Source organism: Magnolia sinica, chromosome 6, assembly GCF_029962835.1.
Source record: "Magnolia sinica isolate HGM2019 chromosome 6, MsV1, whole genome shotgun sequence".
In the NCBI taxonomy this organism is placed as follows: domain Eukaryota; kingdom Viridiplantae; phylum Streptophyta; class Magnoliopsida; order Magnoliales; family Magnoliaceae; genus Magnolia; species Magnolia sinica.
In genome coordinates this window covers 91,633,689-91,655,072 of record NC_080578.1, presented here as the reverse complement: position 1 = coordinate 91,655,072, position 21,384 = coordinate 91,633,689, and the positions used below count along the sequence as shown (strand labels likewise).

Here is a 21,384-nt window from a genome sequence, read left to right as displayed (position 1 = left end):
TCCCATCTCACGACTGTTTATCGCATACTCCGGTATCTTAAATTAGCCTCAGGCCTTGGCACCTGCTTTCAATCTCATGGTCATCTTTATCTTTCTAGATATTCCGATGTCGATTGTGCAGGTAGTATCTATGATCACCATTTTACGTCCAACATCTATACCTTCCTAGGTAGCAATCTTGTCACATGGAAGAGCAAGAAGTAACCGGTTGTTGCTCAGTCCTCGATTGAAGCAGAATATCGTGTTATGGCTCATGCGACATGTGAGCTCATTTGGCTTCTCACCCTTATTGAAGAACTTGACTATTCTCCTTCGTCCCCAATTCCTCTTCATTGTGACAACCAAGTGGCCATACATATTGCTCGTAACCCTGTTTTCCATGAGCGCACCAAGCATATTGAGGTTGACTGTCACTTTGTTCGGGAGAAAGTTGCTTCTAAGGAAATCATCACCCCTTTTGTTCGATCTAGGGATCAGCTTGCTAATGTTCTTACAAAGCTTTTAAGTTGAGATGTTATACATCGTGCTCTTGACAAGTTGGGCACGATCAACATCTATGCTCCGACTTCAGGGGGAGTCTAGAGAGTATTAGTGTAAAGTGCGTGTTAAGTGTCTTTTTTAATGTAAGTGCATGTGCACACTTTCTTCTCCTGCAGTGTACTATATGTTCTATTCTAATAAAATAATGTGAGGGCATGTTGCTAGCACACCACATTTTCCCCAAACTCCCTTCTTCTCTCTCACCCTTCTCCTCTATTCTCCACACCCTAGTCATCAAATCATCTACTTCTCCCACATGGTCAAATCACACATGTGATCCCACATGGGGCCCAAATGTGGGGGAAGCAGGTGTTTAATTCGTCTTTAGTTTGTCTTTGAATAAAATGTAAAAAGTCTAAATTGCCCTGAATTAGGGCCTATTTGGATATCACCCAATAAGTAACTTCTTTTCAACTCATGTAAGTTACTGAGTTACTATTTTAACTTTAGTTTGGTAACCATCATCGTAAAACTAACTTATGTGATGAAAGTTACTTGTCCCCATGAGTTTGGTAACCGCATGATCTCTCTCTCTCTGGTAACCGCATAGTCTCTCCCACACGATCGATAGTCCACATCAAAGTCGGGTCCCTAATGATGAATGGCCCACATCCAAAGCAGGCCCCGCATGACGGGCAACCCACATTGAAGGTAGGTCCCACACAATGGACGGTCCATATCAAAGGTGGGCTGCACATGAGTGGTGGATATTGAAGATGGCCCCACATGATGGACAATAACTCTGAAGGTGGGCCCTACATGATGGATGACCCACATCAAGGTGGGCCCCACATAATGGATAGTCCAAATCAAAGGTCGACCCCTATGAATAGCCTACATTCAGGGTGGGCACAGCATGATTGATAGCCCCTATTGAATGTAGGGCCCACATGATGGACAGTCCACATCAAAGGTGGGCTCCACATGATGGGCAGTGGACATTGAAGGTGGGTCCCCTCATGATGGACAACTTGGTTTGATGGTGGGCCCCAAATGATGGATGAGCCTCATCAAGGTGGGCCCCGCATGAAAGATGTCCATATCAAGGTTGGTCCCTAATGATGAATGACCCACATCCAAGGTGGACCCCGCTTCATGGATGGCCCATTTTGAAGTTGGGCCCTGCATAATGGACAGTCTACATTAAAGGTGGGATCGCATGATGGACGACCCACATCGAAGGTGGGGCCTGCATGATGGCTAGTCCACATTCAAGGTAGGCCTGATATGATGGATGGTTCACATTGAAGATAGGGCGGGCCAATGTAATGAAGGGTCCACATCAAAGGTTGGGCCCACATGATGGGTGGTGGATATTAAGGGTGGACTGAACAAACTTAAGGGATAAGTACTTATGTGATGTTGGAAACCAAAAATACTTTTCTACTTTTTAGTTGATAAGTATGTTGTTTGCCAAACATACTTATCTGTTAAATAAGTAGAAACCAATATAAGCCACTTGAGTAATAAGTAGCTTATGTAAAGTAACTTGTGATCCAAATGGCCCCTTAAGGGCTGATTTTGAATATCCTTTAGGTAGTAATTTTGTCTTTTTTCTTTCAGTAGGGTTTTATTTGTAAGCCATAATAAGTCTTACGAGGACATGCGACTCTTTTAACTTTGAATATTAAGAAAAGTTTGAAAAAGTTTCTTCTATTTGCATATGTTGTGGTATGTGTTGTCAAGGGTCTTAGCAGCTCTTGGTAAGTTAGAGTTTTCCTCCATCATTTCATTCTCCTTTTTTATTTCTTTTTCTTTTTTTATGGTATGCAACTCAAACCAGAGGCGTCCCTCATTCCACACCCAAAAACACCAGCTATCACCACTCTTCACCCATAAAACCCTAACAGTCCCCTCTCTAAGCCTAAAAGTACCTAGATCCCATCTATATAAGATTACCCATCTCCAACATCTTGGATCTACAAATTGCAAATAAAATTCAGCCCATTCTTTTAAATTTCAATTATACGTTGTACCTCTAGGAAAAACCCTAGATCTAAGTTTACATGCATCCTTATATCTAACCCTAAAAACCTTATAATTTCCATAAAAAATAAAAATAAAAATGCAGTTCTATATCCCTACTCAACATAAACCATCCATTCAGCCTTTCTAAGTGTTAGATCTACTCAAATTGTAAAGATCAACATTTACATGATGTCCATCCTTGGATGTGAGCTGTTCATCATTAGGGGCCAACCTTTAACGTGGGGCCCACCATCAATGTTATTGTCCATCATGTGGGGTTCACCTTCAATATCCACCGCCATCCTATGGATCGTCCATCATGTGAGCCCCACCTCTGAGTGGGTCGTCCATCATGACTCGACTCGATAGACTCGTTCAGACCTGACTCGATCCAAACCAAGTGGATGTGTCGATCTAAACCGAGTAGACTTCGTCCAATTGGAACTCAAATCGAGTCAAGTTCGGGTCACCCAGTAACTCGACTCCATTCAACCCGAAACCTGACTCGTGTGTGTGTGTATGCCGTGTAGCTGATGGAAAGGCTGTAATTTCCGCAGGTACACCTAGGTTTTGAGTTGTGATTTCAGCCCATGGATACTCACTGCACCCGACCCGACTCGGTACCTATGACCGGGTCGGACTCGGTCCGGATTAGTCCAGGCCAGACTCGGATCAAGTCAGGTATGATAGACTCGGTACCGAGTCAGGTCGAGTTCAAGTTAGGTCTATTTCAAAACCGGATCGAGTCGGGTTAGCCGTAACTCAGTCCGACTCGACTCAATGCCCAGCTCTACCTGTGAAGCCCACCTTTGATGTGAACCATCCATCATGTGGGCTCCACCTTCAATGTGGATTGTGCATCATGTGGGCCCCACCTTCAATGTGGGTCGTCCATCATGCGCGGCTCGCCTTGGATGTAGGCCATTCATCATTAAGGGACAACCTTTGATATGGACCGTCCATCAATTGGGGCCCGCCTCGATGTGGGACATCCATCATGTGGGGCCCCACCTCAATGTCCACTACCCACCATGTGGAGCCCACCTTTGATGTGGATTGTCCATCATGTAGGCCCCACCTTTGAAGTATGTTGTCCATTATACCGACCTGCTTTGGATGTGGGTTAATTATCATTAGGGGTCGATCCATCATGTGGGGCCTACCTTTGACGTGGACTATCCATCGTGTGGGCCTCCTACGATAAGGACCGTAAGAGAGAGTCAACTTTGACATGGACTGTGACTGAGAGTGAAAAGTAGAAAAGTAATAAGTCAAAAAGCTATTAAAAAAACTTATTGAAATAAGTAGAGCTTTTAGCATTAAGTTACTTTTATAATGATGCTTACCAAACAGACCCTAAATATCTATGGGAAGTTTTGAGGATTCATTTCATCTTTCTTGGCAACTTGATTGCTGAGGACAATTCAATGGGTTCATTCCATGGGGTCTAACAACAGAAGCGGGCCAAGGAGGGTATGGAGACTATCTACCATCTTGGATAAAATTCACAATCTATACCTATTTTATCTTAATGAAATCCTAGTAATTTAGGGCTCGTTTGGATCGTAAGTTACTTTACATAAGCTACTGATACCTCAAGTAGCTTATCTGGTTTCTACTTATTTAACAGATAAGTATGTTTGCTAAACAACATACTAATTAGCCAAAGAGTAGAAAAGTATGTTTGGCTTACAACATCACATTAAGTACTTATCCCTCAATTTTGTTTGGTCCACCCTTAATATCCACCATCCATCATGTGGAGCCAACTTTTGATGTGGATCGTTCATTATGTTGGGCCCACCTTGGCCTAGTCTTCAATGTCAACCATCTATCATGTGGGGCCTGCCTTCAATGTCGACCATCCACCTTGTGAGGCCCACCTTAGATATGGGTAGTGGGCCATCCATCATTTCGAACATTAGATGTGGGTTGTCCATCATGCGGGGCCCAACTAAGAAGTAGGTTGTTCGTTATGTGGGCCCCGCCTTGGATGTGCATCATTCATCATTAGGGGCCAACCTTCGATGTGAATTGTCCTCACGTGGGGTCCACCTTGATATGGGTATCCATCACATGGGGCCCACCATCAATGTTGTTGTCCATCATTTAAGGCCCACATTCAATATCCACCGCCCATTGTGGGACCCACCTTTAATGTGGATCATTCATTATGTGGGCCCCACCTTCGATGTGCGTTGTTCATCATGCAGGGCCACCTATGATATGGACTATCCATTACGTTGGGGGGGAGGAGAGAGAGAGAGAGAGAGAGAGAGAGAGAGAGAGAGAGAGAGAGAGAGAGAGTAGAAAAGTAGAAAAGTAAAAAGTTAACAGGCAGGAATTTTTTACTGATGACTATAAGTAACTTTAAGGTGTTAAGTTACTTTTGACAGGGTGCTTACCAAACTAACTTTGTTGCTGCTAATCTTGATCTTGGGCAGTCAAGTCAGTTCAAGGATCTATTGGGGAAGGGTTCCAACATGAACTCAATTTACTTGCACTAATGCAATGCAAAAACAATGGGCTCTAAAACTCCAATATAATTCCTTTACATAAGCAAAGAACAACGTTAAGCAACTATAATACACAATTGCCATGAACTAAATATCTTGAAAAGCTTGATCTAATTCATTTAAGACGCGTTTGGTCACATAAACAAAGAATACCAGCATATAAGAGACCACTGACAGGCTGTAACTATTACATCTGCATGTGGTTTGTCAGCCATCTAGCCAAAATATCATGATGATGAAAATAACAGAAAGAAACTAAACATTACTTTATCAAGATAATTAAATAAGATGCACAGTACGAGAACTCACAATGCTGATGTGGCTGTAATTATAACAACCATACAGCCATCAACAGCTGTCTAATAACAACAAATTCATTAGTTTACCAGATCGATCACGCCCTTCATTAGTTATCCTCAGCCAATGTTTCTTAAATCTTAAATTTACAGTTTACACTATTTGTGAATGCAAACCAAACAAAGTGAGCAGTTTTGTTACCCCATTGAGTATTTCTTTTTGTGAATCGGGTACTAATATTGGTGATAAGGTCATAAGCAGGTGCGCATAATACTATCAATACTCAATAGAGTAATGAATTTTAATAACATAAAGGTTTTAAACCTAATGATTTGTTTGGAACAAAAAATAATCTCAAGTCATCTCGAATTGGGCATCTTTCATATGAATTCCTTGTTACTTTCTTTCTCAATTATATGAGTCTGTTTTTTTTTTTTTTCCTCCTCAAATGCATGAGTTTGAAGAAGCCTTTTAGTAGTCAAGCCCAATGTTTTAAATATTGACGATATTAGCCGATATATCCCACGATATATCTTGTATCCCACTTGCGCGAACGAAACGCACATGTAGTGCTGATATATTATCCCACATGTTCGATTTGATGAGCATTTTCAATTTCTAATCCCCTTTTTTGTTGAAATTATGTTAAATCAGTGTCAAATGGTTACAAATCCATTTGTTCTTCATATTTTGCTTGAAAAATCATGGAATTAGAGTTTTGATTTCGATATCCATTAGTTCTTCATGTTCTCCATGTTTTTTTTTTTTTTAATCAAAATTTTCCTTCAACCAGCTGTTAATTGAGACTGATTTTGAAGTATTTAGGAGTATTTGATGAAATGATCATCACATACACTCTAATTTTGAAATGTGAGTGTTGGTGGTCCGATTTGGGGAAAATTCAAAATTTCCCCAATTTCTCCCAAATTGCTTGCAATGTTGCATTCCAAATATGAAATAAAGCATGTATGAGGGCTGATCTACTGATTTGTTAAGTCCTCGTCAATTTTTGGAAAATAAAAATCATTTTTTAATTAAAAATAAAAAATATATATTAAAATATTTTTTTTGAAATTTCCCTTCAACCAGCTGTCAATTGAGGCTAATTTTGAAGTATTTAGAAGTGTTTGACGAAATGATCATCACATACACTCTAAATGTTATGCATTCAATTATTGAATATAGTTGCATTAGTTTAGTTAGACAACTCATAGCTTAAGACCCTATACAAATGAAACCTATTACGTGCACTTCTTTTTCGAGATGCTATGATTTAAAAGTGTGTTAAGGTCTTTTAAAACAATCCCTGAAGTTCCATTGAAAAATTCAATCACTTCCCCAATGGTTTCCCATGTTTCGTAAAAAGTTTGATAAATTACCCGATACAAATGATATATCCCATGCGATAACTGATACGTATCTCTATCCCAAGGATGCGATACATAATGCAATACCGACATTTCGAACACTAGTCAAGCCACAACCAAGTATACTACTTTTCCTGACTTGGAATGCACTGAGGGTCACTTGGTTTCAGTATGTCATTGTGCTTCTTCCTCTCCTTTTTGCTCAATAAAATTTAGTTGCTATAATCTACATTCATGTCCCCACAGCTGTCTATAACCACTTCATAAATATTTGATAGTCTACAAAAGAACAGTTATATATATCAAAAGTATGGAAGTACTAATTTCACATGGTGCAGGAACTTGATAGATCACAGAGCACCACTGTAAATGATATGACCTTTTGTTGTAATGTCAGGTAATGCAACAAGAACCATTTACATGCAGTTTAATGCAATACATGCATACCTTTTTGCGAAGCTCTTCCATCTGCTCTATCATTATTTGTGTCTGCATCACGAACAATATTTAATATTTTAATATCTATATGGAAAAAAAAAAAGAAAAAAAGAATCTTAGCTCATAGAAATGGTTTGGTTCTTTAAGAAAACTTTTTTCACAAACAGGTGGTAGAAATTCAGGATAATATGACACTGAATTGAAAGACCATGGTAACACTAAATTGTAGTGAAGATATAAACTGTAACTTTATCTGGAGTATGGAATGCAATTAGAAAAAACTGTACTCTATACCAACAGCGGAAAATATTTTCTTAATTGAACTCAGAGTTTACATTTTTTTCTCCAACCAAGCATAAGCCTCTTATGTTAAAAATTAAAAATATTAAAACCTTAGAATGTCAGAATAATAATTTGATCAGAAAATAAAAGAGAAGTGAGAGCACAGATTGAGCACACACAGAATTCAAAGATGAAATAGTATCATATCGAACAATCTGGACACAGGCATGCATAATCTGGAGAGTATGGACCAGTGTTTTAAATAGTGAATAGGGTGTAGCATAACGTTCACCCCTCTAAAATGAGAGGCGTAAGCTACATGCCAATTCTAGATTTTTAATCAAGGTCGTGCTTGTTTGCAATATTCTGCACCAAATTAGACTGATTAATAATGAAATTTAAATTTCATGATATTTGGTGCAACCGAACACAACATAAAGTAATAGGGATCAAGTATTAAGGTAAAGAAAGAGCAACAAAACTAATTTAATATTGTTACTTATATTATAAACACATTGAAAAATAACAAATCATTAAAAACATTAATTGATTTTATGTTGTACTGAAAAATAACTTGTACGTGGTGTAAGCTACACCTGAACGTGACCTAAGCTATTTTCATGAGCTACATAGAGTTAAGGCTAAGTTACGCTACATGGCATTAACTACACACTACATAGCGCAGCTATTTAAAAACTGGTATGGACAGAATCACTGAATGAATCAAATGTCCAGTTGTCCACCATCTATTTCTGTTGAGAGAGCAAATTGACTGGTGCAATTCTTCAGACATCTGCCTCACTCCCTTTCAAGGAATAGTAGTTGTTCAATGATTTCTCTCCCTGGCAATAATGAGAGACGAATCATAGGCCTGCTCTGCCAGAGATGCAGTTTTCTGCTGCAGAGGATTCCATGTATGTGGGGCCATCGCCGTGTTTCAGTCATGCAGGTTGTCAATCTCATGGGAATCCCATGGATGGGATATGAGCAAACCAGTTTGAATGTTTTAGCTTGTCTCTTTAGCCTATATTATAGAGAATGCTAGTGTATTGTATTGTGTATTGTGTGTGGTTAGTGGGCTCTTTTAGTGTAAGTGTATATGAACACTTCCCTATTCTCCTGCAGTGTACCTTATGCTTTATCATAATAAAATATTATGTGTTAGGACAAGTAAGCCTAACACATCATCTCTCCCAAACTCTCCTCCTTCTTCTCCTTCTCTCTCAATATTCTCATCTCTTCTTCACTTTATCCTCATCAAATCATTCTCTACTTGGTATCAGAGCAAAGATCCAGACATTCCACATCTAACAGGTTGAGAGGCGACACATCACCTTGCTGACGTCAGCAGCCGTACGGCTGACGTCAGCGTTGTACGGACGTATGGACTCCGTTTGAGCTAAAAGTTTAGGGGTTTGATAGATCTTGATTTTAGAAGATTTGTTATGATTTTTTCAGAATTTATTGGGCCTCATTTCATGGTATTTTGGGCGAAATAGAGAAATTCGAAAATCGGTCTCAGATTTCGTTTTTCTTCGATCTACCTCAAATCGGTAAGCTTTTCCTTGGTTTCTTTGCTCAAGATGGACCGAGATCTTCCTCCCAAGCTATCCATGATGGATTTTTTACTTAAGATCAATGTTTGAGAGGTTTTTAACCTCAAACGGGCGTGCGGCTGGGCCGTTTTTTTCACTCATCAGGCCCTTTTTGACTGCGTTTCATAGTTTTTTGGATGATTGATATTTGTTTGAGGTTTATATCTTGTTATCTTGAAGGATTGAGTTAGATAGAGTTGTTTGAATCAGTCTTTCTTGGCATAGGGGGTCTCTTGGCATAAGTTTATTTCTCTTGGACTCTACTATGGCTGACAAAGGGCCCTCATCTCTTGGCATAGGGTCTCTTGAATCCAACCCCTTGCAGATTACCTCCATTAAGTTGAATGGTGACAACTATCTTCAATGGGCACAATCTGTAAAAGTATTTTTAGGAGCCCGTGACAAGTTGTCGTATATTTTGGATGATCCCCCAAGCTCTACAAATCTTACCTATAAGTCTTGGACAATGGACAATTATCAAGTTATTGCATGGTTGTTGAATAGCATAGACTCGTCGATTAGCTACTCAGTGATGTTTTTATCCTCGGCTAAAGGCATTTGGGATACGCTTCATGATATGTTCTTGGAATCTCAAAATTTTTCACGGGTATTCCAGTTTATTCAAGAAATTGGTCGGTTTCAACAAAACTCCAGATCCTTAAAAGACTACTATTCGACGCTTCGGGGTATGTGGGATGAATTGGATATGTATCAGCCTATTCCTTCTAAATATAAAGAGGATCATGAACATGCTCATAAGCAATGGGATGATACTCATATCATGCAGTTCCTCGCTAGGTTGAGTTCTGATTATCTTCACGTTCGCGATCAGGTTGTTATGAAGGATCCTCTTCCCCCATTGACGACAGTCTATGCCATGTGTCAGCGTGCTATGGCCTCTACTCTTCCTTCTCATTCATTTGTGCCACCCGAGCGTTCGGCACATCTTGCTGGCGATCAGTCCTCACTTGGTCTTCGGGTTCCATCCTTGAGCTCAGGGCGCATTTCTGGTTTTACTGGTCGTGGTAGAGGCCGCGAGGGAGATCGCAGTCGTGGCAGCCGTAGTCTTCGTGGTCATGGTGGATGTGGATGTGATGGTTCCCGCATTTGTTCACATTGTGGTGGAACTAATCACACTGTTGATTATTGCTGGCAGCTACATGGTCGTCCTACGTATGTCGCTACTTCTGTTACTTCAACCGTTGCTTTTGGGACACAGTCTTCCACCCCGACAGCTGAGCAGACTACTTCAGGGGAGTCTCTTATCATTTCTCGGGCGGCATATGATGCTCTTATGCGGTTTCACATTCGGGATATTCCTGAGCCTTCTCATGCAGCTTCGGCCCAGTCAGGTATTGCCCTTCTTGCATCATCCTCTCCTACCTCTTGGGTCATCGACTCTGAAGCTTCCTCTCATATGACTGATAAGTTGCAATTCTTTTCTTCTCATTCTCCTTCTTCTCCCACTCAGTATGTCACAGTCGCAGATGGAACCCAATCTCCCATCTCTGGGATTAGTTCCATCCCTCTCTCTTCTTCCTTGTCTTTGTCCTCCATATTGTATGTGCCTCATTTTTCATTAAACTTATTGTCTGTTAGCTTTCTTACTAAATCACTCAATTGTTCCATCACCTTCTTTCCTTCTTATTGTTTGTTTTAAGACCTACAGACGAAGAGAGTGATTGGTGGAGGGCATGAGCGAGGAGGCGTTTATCTTCTCGATGATACACCTGTTGCCGTTTCTAGTACCCTTTCTCTAGATCGAGAGTCCATGACTCGGTGGCATTGCCGCTTAGGCCACCCATCCATTGCTAGATTGAGACTTTTGTTTTCCTCCTTATCTGTCACTAAACCATTATGCTGTGATATTTGTGAATTGTCTAAACATCATCGTGCTACGTTTCCTCCTAGCTCTTCTGGGAGGAAATCTCAACCTTTTCATCTAGTTCACTCGGATGTCTGGGTACCAGCTCCGGTTACCTCGACTTTTGGATTTAGATATTTTGTTACCTTTATTGATGATTATTCCTGCATGACTTAGATTTATCTTTTGAAATCTAAAAGTGAAGTGTTTGATGCGTTTAAAGTGTTTTATCATGAAGTATGCACTCAATTTCATTGTTCCATCAAATCCCTCCATTTTGATAATAGGGGAGAATACATGTCTACTGCCTTTCTGTCCTTCCTGCAGGAACGTGGTATTTTTTCTAGGACGTCATGTGCTCGCACTCCTCAACAAAATGGTATTGCAGAATGAAAGAATCATCATCTTCTTGACGTTGCTCACACCCTTCTGCTTGGTATGCATCTACCCAAACATTTTTGGAGTAATGCTCTTTTAACTGCCACTTTTCTTATTAATCGTATACCCTCACGTATTCTGTCTTACAAATCTTCATTTACTATATTGTATCCTCATGATAATCCATTTCCTCTACCACCTAAAGTTTTTGGTTGTACATGCCTTGTTCGAATTTTGGATGGGAGTAATGATAAACTTAGCCCCAGGGCGATTAAATGTGTCTTTATCGGGTATACTAGGAGTCAGAAAGGGTATAAATGCTTTGACTCATTGACTCATAAGAAATATGTCTCTGCCGATGTCACCTTCTTTGAGGATCTTTCTTTTTTCTCCTCTCCAGGCCGTTCCCTTTGTGATCCTCTTGCGAGTCAGGGGGAGTGACTCTTATCCTCTTTCCACTAGTGATCATGGGAAAACTCCTCTCCCCTCCATTCAGCATCCTGTTGGTGATATGGGTGAGCCTAAGCCTCTGTGGGTGTATCATCGTCGAGATAAATCCTCACAAGCTCAGCCATCCACCCTTCCGCTCACTTTGGATGTTGGTTCAAGTGACTCTCCTAACTCGAGTTTAGATCTTCCCATTGCCTTGCGCAAAGGGTCACGATCCTGTACTCAACACTCCATTAGTAATTTCGTTTCATATGATCATCTTTCACCATCTTTTCAGTCGTTTGCAGCTTCCCTTTCATCACAGACTATTCCTAGATCTCTCTCACATGCTCTTTAGAGTCCTGCTTGGACAAAGGCGATGATGGAAGAAATGTTTACTCTTGAGAAGAATCATACTTGGGATCTTGTGCCACTTCCTACAGGCCAGAAACCTGTTGGCTGTCGATGGGTTTATACAATCAAGTTTCTTCCAGATGGCTCAATTGATTGCTATAAAGCCCGTCTTGTTGCTAAAGGTTACACACAGACTCGTGGTGTGGATTACTTCGAGAAATTCTCTCCGGTGGCTAAGCTTAATTCCATTCGTGTTGTGCTCTCCTTGGCAGTTAATTTATCATGGCCCTTGTTTCAGCTTGATGTTAAGAATGCATTTCTCCATGGGGATCTTGTAGAGGAAGTTTACATGCATCAACCTCCTAGCTTTGTTGATTCTCACAACCCTGCACTTGTATGTCGGTTGAAGAAGGCTTTTTATGGACTCAAACAATCTCTACGTGCATGGTTCAAAAAATTTAGTTAGGTTCTCTTGGAGTTTGGCTTTTTTCGTAGTCATGCTGATCATTCTCTCTTTATATGTCATCGATCGACGGGCATCATGGTTTTCATTATCTATGTGGATGATATTGTTTTGTCTGGTAGTGATTCTGCTGGAATGAGGGAAGTACAAGATTTTTTGAAGACCAAGTTTGAGATCAAGGATCTTGGTCCTCTTCGCTACTTCCTCGGAATTGAAGTTGCTCGGCCATCATCCAAATTGGTCTTGTCACAACGAAAATATGTACTTGATCTTCTCATGGAGACCGGCATGTTAGGGTGCAAGCCTGCTACCACTCCCATGGATACTTCACAGAAGCTTCGACCAGATGATGGTGCCCTCCTTACTGATCCCGAGATGTATCAACGACTTGTAGGCCGGCTTATTTACCTGACTATTACTCACCCAGATCTCTCATTTGCGGTGACGGTTGTTAGTCAATTCATGCAAGCTCCCCATACTTCTCATCTCACGGCTGTCTACCGCAAACTTCGGTATTTAAAATCAGCCTCGGGTCTTGGCCTCTGCTTTCAGTTGCATGGTCATCTTCATCTTTCTGGCTATTCCGATGCTGATTGTGCAGGTAGTACTTTTGATCGCCGCTCTACATCCGGCTTCTGTACCTTCCTAGGTGGCAATCTTATAACCTGGAAGAGCAAAAAGCAGCCAATTGTTGCTCGGTCTTTGGCTGAAGCAGAATATCGTGCTATGGCTCATGCGACGTGTGAACTCTTGTGGCTTCGTAATCTTCTTGAAGAACTTGGCTATCCTCCTTCGGATCCTATTCCTCTTCACTGTGACAATTAAGCGGCCATCCATATTGCTCGTAACCCAGTTTTCCACGAGCGAACCAAGCATATTGAGGTCGACTGTCACTTTATTCGGGAGAAAGTCGCTTCTAAGGAAATCGTCACTCCTTTTGTTCGATCTGGGGATCAACTTGCTGATGTTCTTACAAAGTCCTTGAGTCGAGATGCTCTTCATCGTGTTCGTGACAAGTTGGGCATGATCAACATCTATGCTCCAACTTGAGGGGGAGTATAGAGAATGCTAGTGTATTGTATTGTGTATTATGTGTGGTTAGTGGGCTCTTTTAGTGTAAGTGCATGTGCACACTTCCTTATTCTCCTGCAGTGTACCTTATGCTTTATCATAATAAAATATTATGGGTTAGGGTAAGTAAGCCTAACACATCATCTCTCCCAAACTCTCCTCCTTCTTCTCTCTCAATATTCTCATCTCTTCTTCATTTTATCCTCATCAAATCATTCTTTACTTATATATTGTTTGAGCATGGACCATTTCTTTATTTCTTCTTAATTGTCTATCCGTAAGTCATATATTCAACAGTTAGGATCTTGTTATGGAGGAAAATTTTCAGAATTGGTGCGGTCCATTAGATTGATGGTTTGGACCCCTGTAACATGGGAACACAGGGACAATAACCCATACAGCAGCATACTTTATGTTTGTTGCTAAGGATCCTGTAATTCCTCAAATGAGCAGCCTCCTGACAAAACCAATAAATTCTGGCAATTTTAAGTAACTAAGAGTATAGTCAATTGCACAATGCATCATTGTTGTCATGTGCGACCGCATATGCGCATATGCATATGCAGATCGCATATGCGATCATGGCATATGCGATCGCATATGTTGCATATGCGAAAATATGTGATCGCACATAGCATATGCGATCGCAAATTGGCCATGGCACATTGAATTTTTATTTTTATTTTTTTTGCAAAAAAAACAACATTTTGCTTACAAAAAGGCTTCCAAATCTCCTCCATTTGCAATATTCTCACTCCAAAACTCTCTTACTCAATTTTTCTCTTACATTTCTTAATTACAAGTGGTCTTAATCTCCCTCTCTCTTGTATTTCCTACTTCCAAGTGATCTCTCTCTCTCTCTCTCTCTCTCTCTCTCTCTCTCTCTCTGAAGTTGGAAGATCAAGATTCAAGCACTTATAGGTTTCAAGGAAGATAGCTTGTTGATTTTCTACCATAATAAATAAATAGCTTGTTGATTTTGTTGTTACTTCTTGTTAACTATATTGTCAAATGTGGATGACTTGATGTTTAATTCATTGTTTAATTGATTTTATCTCTCTCAAATGTATTTTAAATATGTAAAATTAGTTATCTATTAACTTAGAAAAGTTCTCCTCAGTTTGAATTTTTCCCTAATATATATATATATATAGGGAAAAGGTACTATGCGCTCGACCTCACGAGTCCGTCCCATGAGGTCGAGCTGTGTGGGCCCCACCGTGATGTGTTTCGAACATCTACCCCATCAGTCAGATGTACCATTCCATCGTGGGCCTAGGTCTCAAAAATCAAGTCAATCAGTGACTTGTGCGGGCCACACCACATACAAAAGTGGGGAGGGGCCGTGCACCATTAAAACATTCATAATCAGTTTTTTGGGCCCACCGAGATGTGGTTTGAAAATCCAGCCCATCCATTATGTGTGTCCCACTTGGATGAGGGTTCAGACCAAGTTTCAGCAGCATTAAAAACTCAGGTGGGCCCCACCAAGTGCTTTTATATGTTTTAACGGTGTCTTCACATGATTTTAGATGGTATCGCCCACCTGAGTTCCCTATACGGCTGATTTTTGGGATATCCCATAATTTAGAGGGGACCCATCAAATGCACGGTGTTGATGGTCGACACGCATCACGGTGGGGCCCACACAGGTCGACCTCACGGGAGCTTATCATGAGGTCGAGCGCATAGAACCTTTTCCCATATATATATATTTCAAAAAAAAAAAAATATGAGATCGCATATGCGCATAGGCATATGCGATCATATGATCGCATATGCGATTCGACAACAATGCGACGCATCTATTTAGCTATTTTGAAGAACATAAGATTGACTAATGTGAGGTAGCATTGAGCTAAGCAACCATGATGTCACATTGATGTTACCAAACTTGAATCTTCTGCCTGTTATATCATTTTGACAGATGGAAGCCAAGGGAGAATGTCGTGGCCATCCAATTGAATTTCAGAAATTCCTATTTTTGGGTTCACTGCCTTATTGAGATGCTAAGGGTTCAATCCATTTGATTAGTTTCAAAAACTCCAAAATGATGAATTTTCGGCCAGAAACAACCAATACAAAATCAATTAAATATAGTGGAAATGTGTAGAAAAAAGAAGCAACTACGGTGAAGGATTTCGACCCATAATCTTAAATCTAAATGGAATTAAACCACTTCAATCCATGAATATACCTGTCCCAAAACTACAGACTCATCAAAGCGAGCTAACAGATTGGAGTACATCCATCTTTGGAGTATACACTATACAACCGAATAGCAAGTTTCTTGAGAAAGGGAGAATCTATGTGGAAGCAAAAACCCAGGGCTACACGGTCGTATGATCACGAAAGGAAGACGAGGGTGTTGATTTCTCCTCGATGGGAGGAAGTTGAGTGACAGACTCAGTAAAAAAATTGCAGGATTTGTTGCAATGAATGAGCTGGTCAATCTTCTCCTTAGTGGAGGTAGGTATGTGGATGAACAATCAACTGGATGTTGAGATGTGCAGCTGTAAGAATTTGCATGAAGATAGAAATGCAGGGCTACTTGGTTGAGAAGGGTGAAATCACATCCTTTTTCCACATGATCTTCAATGAAAGACATCGAATCAATCACATTCACAAAGTGTTCATCCAGGATTTCATGGTGGAGGATAAGGGGCAAATTACAAGTGTACCCTGAGGAAGAAGTGTTGAGACAGACACTAGATGATCTCACCTTCAAACGACTTTCCATGGAGAAGGCAAAATGGCACGAGGGAGGTTCTGAGGAGGAAGAAATTTGGATTCACAATGGCTTTCTTCAATATTTTTTGGTAGATAAGCTGGGTTTGAAACTAATATGCTTCTAAAGGACATAGAATGCAGTTCAGGAATGAGTTTCACAAAACGTCCACTACAAGTAAAGGTTCAAATGCTGCTTTCATCATTCGCATTACCAGTTCGAAGGGTCAGCGGAAAGATTTTTTGCTAATCGATGAAGTGCATATAAAATCCTGTACAAGGGTGATAAGGGAAGCGCCTATGGTCATCTGGATTGTGACCTTTTCCATTCTAGTGAATGGATCTCCCTCAAGGCACTTCTCGAGCCCTAGGATCTTCAAATAGGCGATCATCTATCCCCGCTCCTGCTCTCTGTTGTGGCTAACAGCTAAGTCTTATTATGGAAAGAGCTTCCATTCTTAGCCTCAATATGGGATTCGAGGTCGACAATCTAGAAGTTGGAGGTGACTCTTCTTCATTTTGAGGATGCGTATGTCATAAATTATGAACTTCATTTTACTGATTCCAAGCAATTTAAACAAGAAAAGAAGTGTTCAAAATTTGCAAAAACTCACCAATTCAGTTTCCACTACAGCACACTATCCGATCTAGATTCCCATACCTATATCCCCTTTACTCTCCAAACAAATGAAAAGGAATGGACAGAATACCCTTAGGAAGGTAATCAAAGCAAAAAATTGTGAAAAAAATAGATATGTGGGGATTTTTGGCAAAATTTTCAATATTTTCGCAAGGGGACTGATGCACTTGAGGTATGTTGATACAGATTAAGAGTATCAACAATACAAAGAAACTTTTTAAAGGCAATAACAAAATATTGCAATGCATCGATATTTGGTCAATACATTGCAACGTGTAACAAAACATCACACGATATGGGGAATTTCATGAACTAAAAGCCTATTTCATATCGCCCATGTGCGATACCATTACCATCGGCCTGTGTTCCAAATAGTGCCAATAATATCGATATTACCAGCGATTTGGGGAAGGGATGACACACTTGAGGTACGTTGATATGTTTTGAGAGTATTGGAGATACAAAGAAACTTTTTAAAGACAATAATAAAATATTGCAATCTATCGATATTTGGTCAATTCATTGCAATATTTAACAAAACATCACACGATACAGGGAATTTTGTGAACTAAAGGCCTAGTTCATATCGCCCATGTGCGATAACGTTACCATCGGCCAGTGTTCCAAATAGTGTTGATAATATCGATATTATGGGCGATATCATTGGTATTGCTAGGTCGGCAATACTCCCTTAGTTGTCATTTTACCAAATATTGTCGATATATCGACAATATTTTGACATGTATCAAAATTTGCCAAAATACCGCCCGTATAAAAGTTCCCAAAGTCACTTGTGTCAACGATAATGTTGCCAATACAAGCGACCCCCTTTCCGTGAGTAAATATATGAAAAATCAACAAAATGGAAAAAAAAAAAAAAAGATTTTTGTCTTCATTCTTTGTGGATCAAATCTCCCATTTGGGGGAAAACGAGGATGGGTAAAATGTGCATAAATACTATGAAAAACAGAAAAAAAAATATTTATTTTTAATTTTTTTCGGATCTAGTCGGGAAGTGGATTTCGACCACTTCTCTCTAGTTTTTGTGAACCAACTCTCTAAGTTTGGGGGAAAAGTCAAGAAGGGGAAAAATATGCATAAATATTGCAAAAATCAGAAGATTTTTTTTTAAAAAAAAAGGAAATTAAATTTTCTTTTTTCTTTCTTTTTTTTTTTTTTAAAAAAAAGAAAAGAAATCTTTTAAGGGTTAGGTTAGGGAGTGAATTTCAACCACCCCTCTCTAATTTTTATGAATCAAACCCCTAATTCCATGGGAAACAATCAAGAAGGTGGAAAACGTGCGTAAATAGTAGGAAAATCAGAAAATTTCAAATCCCTAATTCCCCTTCAATTTAAAAAAACTAATTACGTAAAATTTATTTAAAATTTCAAAAATTCAAAGACGCAATTTTATTTCAAAAAACAGAAAAAACAATTATACTATTTCATGAAAAACATATTCATTTTTTCAATTTAAGGATGAATGTTGAGAAGTGATCTGTTGCATTTTTAATAAAAAATAAATTTTAAAAATAGAGCCTAAAATCTGCAGGAATGCACTTAGGCACGCTTAGGTGTACTGGGCATTTCAAGGGTTGTTGCACCTAGCATCTTTATGTACACTGAGAAGAATTCAGTTTTGCAAGAGATAATATTTGATTCTAGAAAGGCATCTGGATTTGAGACCCCTCTACCTTACCCTTTCCACTCCCAAATCACGAGCCAAGATGCTATGTTAAGGAGTGTTATGAAATCCATGGGAGCTCTATTAAAAAATAATAATAATAATAAATCCTTGAGAGCACTATTGCATGTAACATTAATCTCTGTAGAAATTTAAAAAGATGGTGAATTCATACATATTGGATCCACCTAGATCTGCTGAAAGAGACTGTTATCAACACTTTTGCCAAGGATGGGAAGTTAAGGAAATGGACTATGGATGGAAAGTTCAGTGCCAATTCTTTAATTCCATCTATCTATTTTGTGAGGGGCCAGTGCTCCTTGTGCCAGTATTTTGTAAAGTCCCACACTTCCATTAATTGAAGCTTTTTGCATGGTTGGACATTGCAATGAAAATACTCTTGAGAACCTCCAGAAGATCTATCAAGGTTCACTAACACGTGCCTTTTCTAACTCTTGGGTCATCTGTTTCCTCATTGTTTGTTGGCAAGATCAATCTGGTACTTCTTTGAGCATTTTGGGGGTGACTTGGACAATTAACTGGATCCTAAAGGAGTTATTACATAGGTGGCCGACTCGTCAATTTTAGAGAAAGGGGAAAATGTCTTGGGTTGTGATGTTTTGATGGATCGTGCACATGTTACGTCAATCTGAGCCCTGTTATCCTATAGATCTAAACCTTTATACAATGATCACAATCAACTTTCTTCACAAGATTTGAAAATATAGGCCAAAGAGATACATTCTTAACCTCAAAGAGAGAACTTTTCTTTATTAAAGAAAAGAGTAATAATCTGTTTACATGCATAATGGTCCTAATATTGAGCTTTGACAGATAAGAGAACCCTAAACTAAGAAGAAATCACAAAACCCAATCCTTCTTATGGCTTAAATAACAATCAGCCCATAAGTAGGGAGATTTTGATTAATTCCTTCATTAAAAGGACATCAAGGACATTTATTCAATAACTAACTAACATGAAAGGTGATTCTCTGCATGCTTGATCAATCAGGACAATAATACAGAATGGATGGACCACAAAACCAATCAGACCACTGAAATGCGCATGGATAACTCATCTGTCCATTGATCTGGTCCAGATGACCCACTAAGACAATTGGGATTGCTTGATGAGGTCCCAATTGACAACACAAATGGGAAGACGGTCCCATTCGGTAGCTTGGACGATTTGATATCATAGATCTTTGACTATGACCACTGATGAGTACCACCAGGTTGATCATGTTGTATGGTATCAGCCTCCGGAAAGAAAGGAATAGAAGGATCATTGAAAACAAGGGTCTTGATTAAAAGAATGCTAACCTCCATGACGATCAGTTGGCTAATCCTAAGACATGAGTTCAGGGGGACTTTGAACTCAGAAATGCTTCAGGACTAAGAAGAAAGTCAAAGACAAGTGGGAATTGCCTCCCCCGGTGTCTTAAAGCATCACATAGTAGGGTGCCTAATTTGCTAGTGTTTTGAGAAAAACGAAATTGGGGAAGTTGTGATGACTTTCTATAGGTTGTGTGGCAAGGCGGGGCAGAATGTGGTGGAGTAACTGGCTGTGTGAAAGCTGAGAAGGGCCATGTATATCTCATCTTCTCTCTGAGAAGCTAATAGCTGAAGGTGATAGCACAGTAGCAGAAGGAACCAAAGAAGCACACAAAGAAAAAGGCCCAACAAGTAAGTCATTGGTGATAGCATCGTACTAGAAAATAGATCTCCTAAACATCATAGAAATCAATATCTAGACTCGTATGAGAGCATTATCACATCAACGTAAATGGCATCCTATGCCTCTTTTAGCAAGTTCATTTTGCCGAAGATCTACCAAATACTTCAAGAAGATCAAGATAGTAATATTGATACTGTAACTACAATATTTATGTTTCAGACATCTGACCATATTAAAGACCAAAATCAAAGCACAAAAGCCCCCCACAACTATTTCCAACAACAATGATCTCCTTGCAGACAAGTTTCAATTTTGCTAGCTGCAGAAGGTGCATTACAGTAACAAACTGAAAGTAGAAGCTATAATTATTATTGAACTCAAACCATACTAAATACACCCTGGATAATTCCCAACTCCTGAAGCAGGAGCAACCAACTATACCACCTTCTCTTCCAAGTTTTACCTAGAAAGTCCAAGTCTATAATGCTTTCACAGTTGAAAATGGGAAAACTGGCAGAATTATGTCAAGAACAATATCCAAACAGAATGCTACTTAGAATGCACTGCACCATTTTCACACATTTCGCTTTCAGCTTTTTTATGATTAGATGCTTTCATCTTCTTTTACAATTGGATGCTAAGTGATGTAGCAAATTGAAGGATTTTTACTCAACTTCATAGAAATTGAATATCTACCACCTGTAGGGGTTAATTCCAAAATTAATGCCATAAAATTGATGTTTAGGTCCACGTAATGGACCACAGAATAGATCTTCCAGCAGCCTTCTAGTTGTGAGAGCTAGAAATGGATAAGAAGCTCTCCAGATGAGGAGAAAGGTGCAGTGGGGATTCTGATAGCTATCTATGGTTAAAACCACTTGAACAACACAAGAATGGAAAAAAGCCAAGGCTTGACATGTATTCAAAATGCCATTTCTTCATGTCCTTGTTCCATACACATAGCAATGCATGTATAGCCTTACATAAAATAATTCCTATTTAATATAAAAAGCCAAGGGTTAGTTCCTATTTTTTAAGTGTCAAAAAAGAAAGAAAGACAAAACAAACATTCCAAATATCGCTCAAAGATGGA

At 39.5% G+C, this 21,384-nt stretch overlaps 1 protein-coding gene across 1 annotated transcript in view; it reads right to left on the bottom strand.

The window, feature by feature from the left end:
• The window catches only part of LOC131249065 (agamous-like MADS-box protein MADS3), a 99,093-nt gene that overhangs the window by 10,108 nt on the left and 67,601 nt on the right, over positions 1-21,384 (bottom strand). Inside the window, exon 5 of the mRNA XM_058249630.1 lies at positions 7,136-7,177. Coding sequence (XP_058105613.1) covers positions 7,136-7,177 — 42 coding nt within the window. The remainder of the gene's footprint in view (positions 1-7,135; positions 7,178-21,384) is intronic.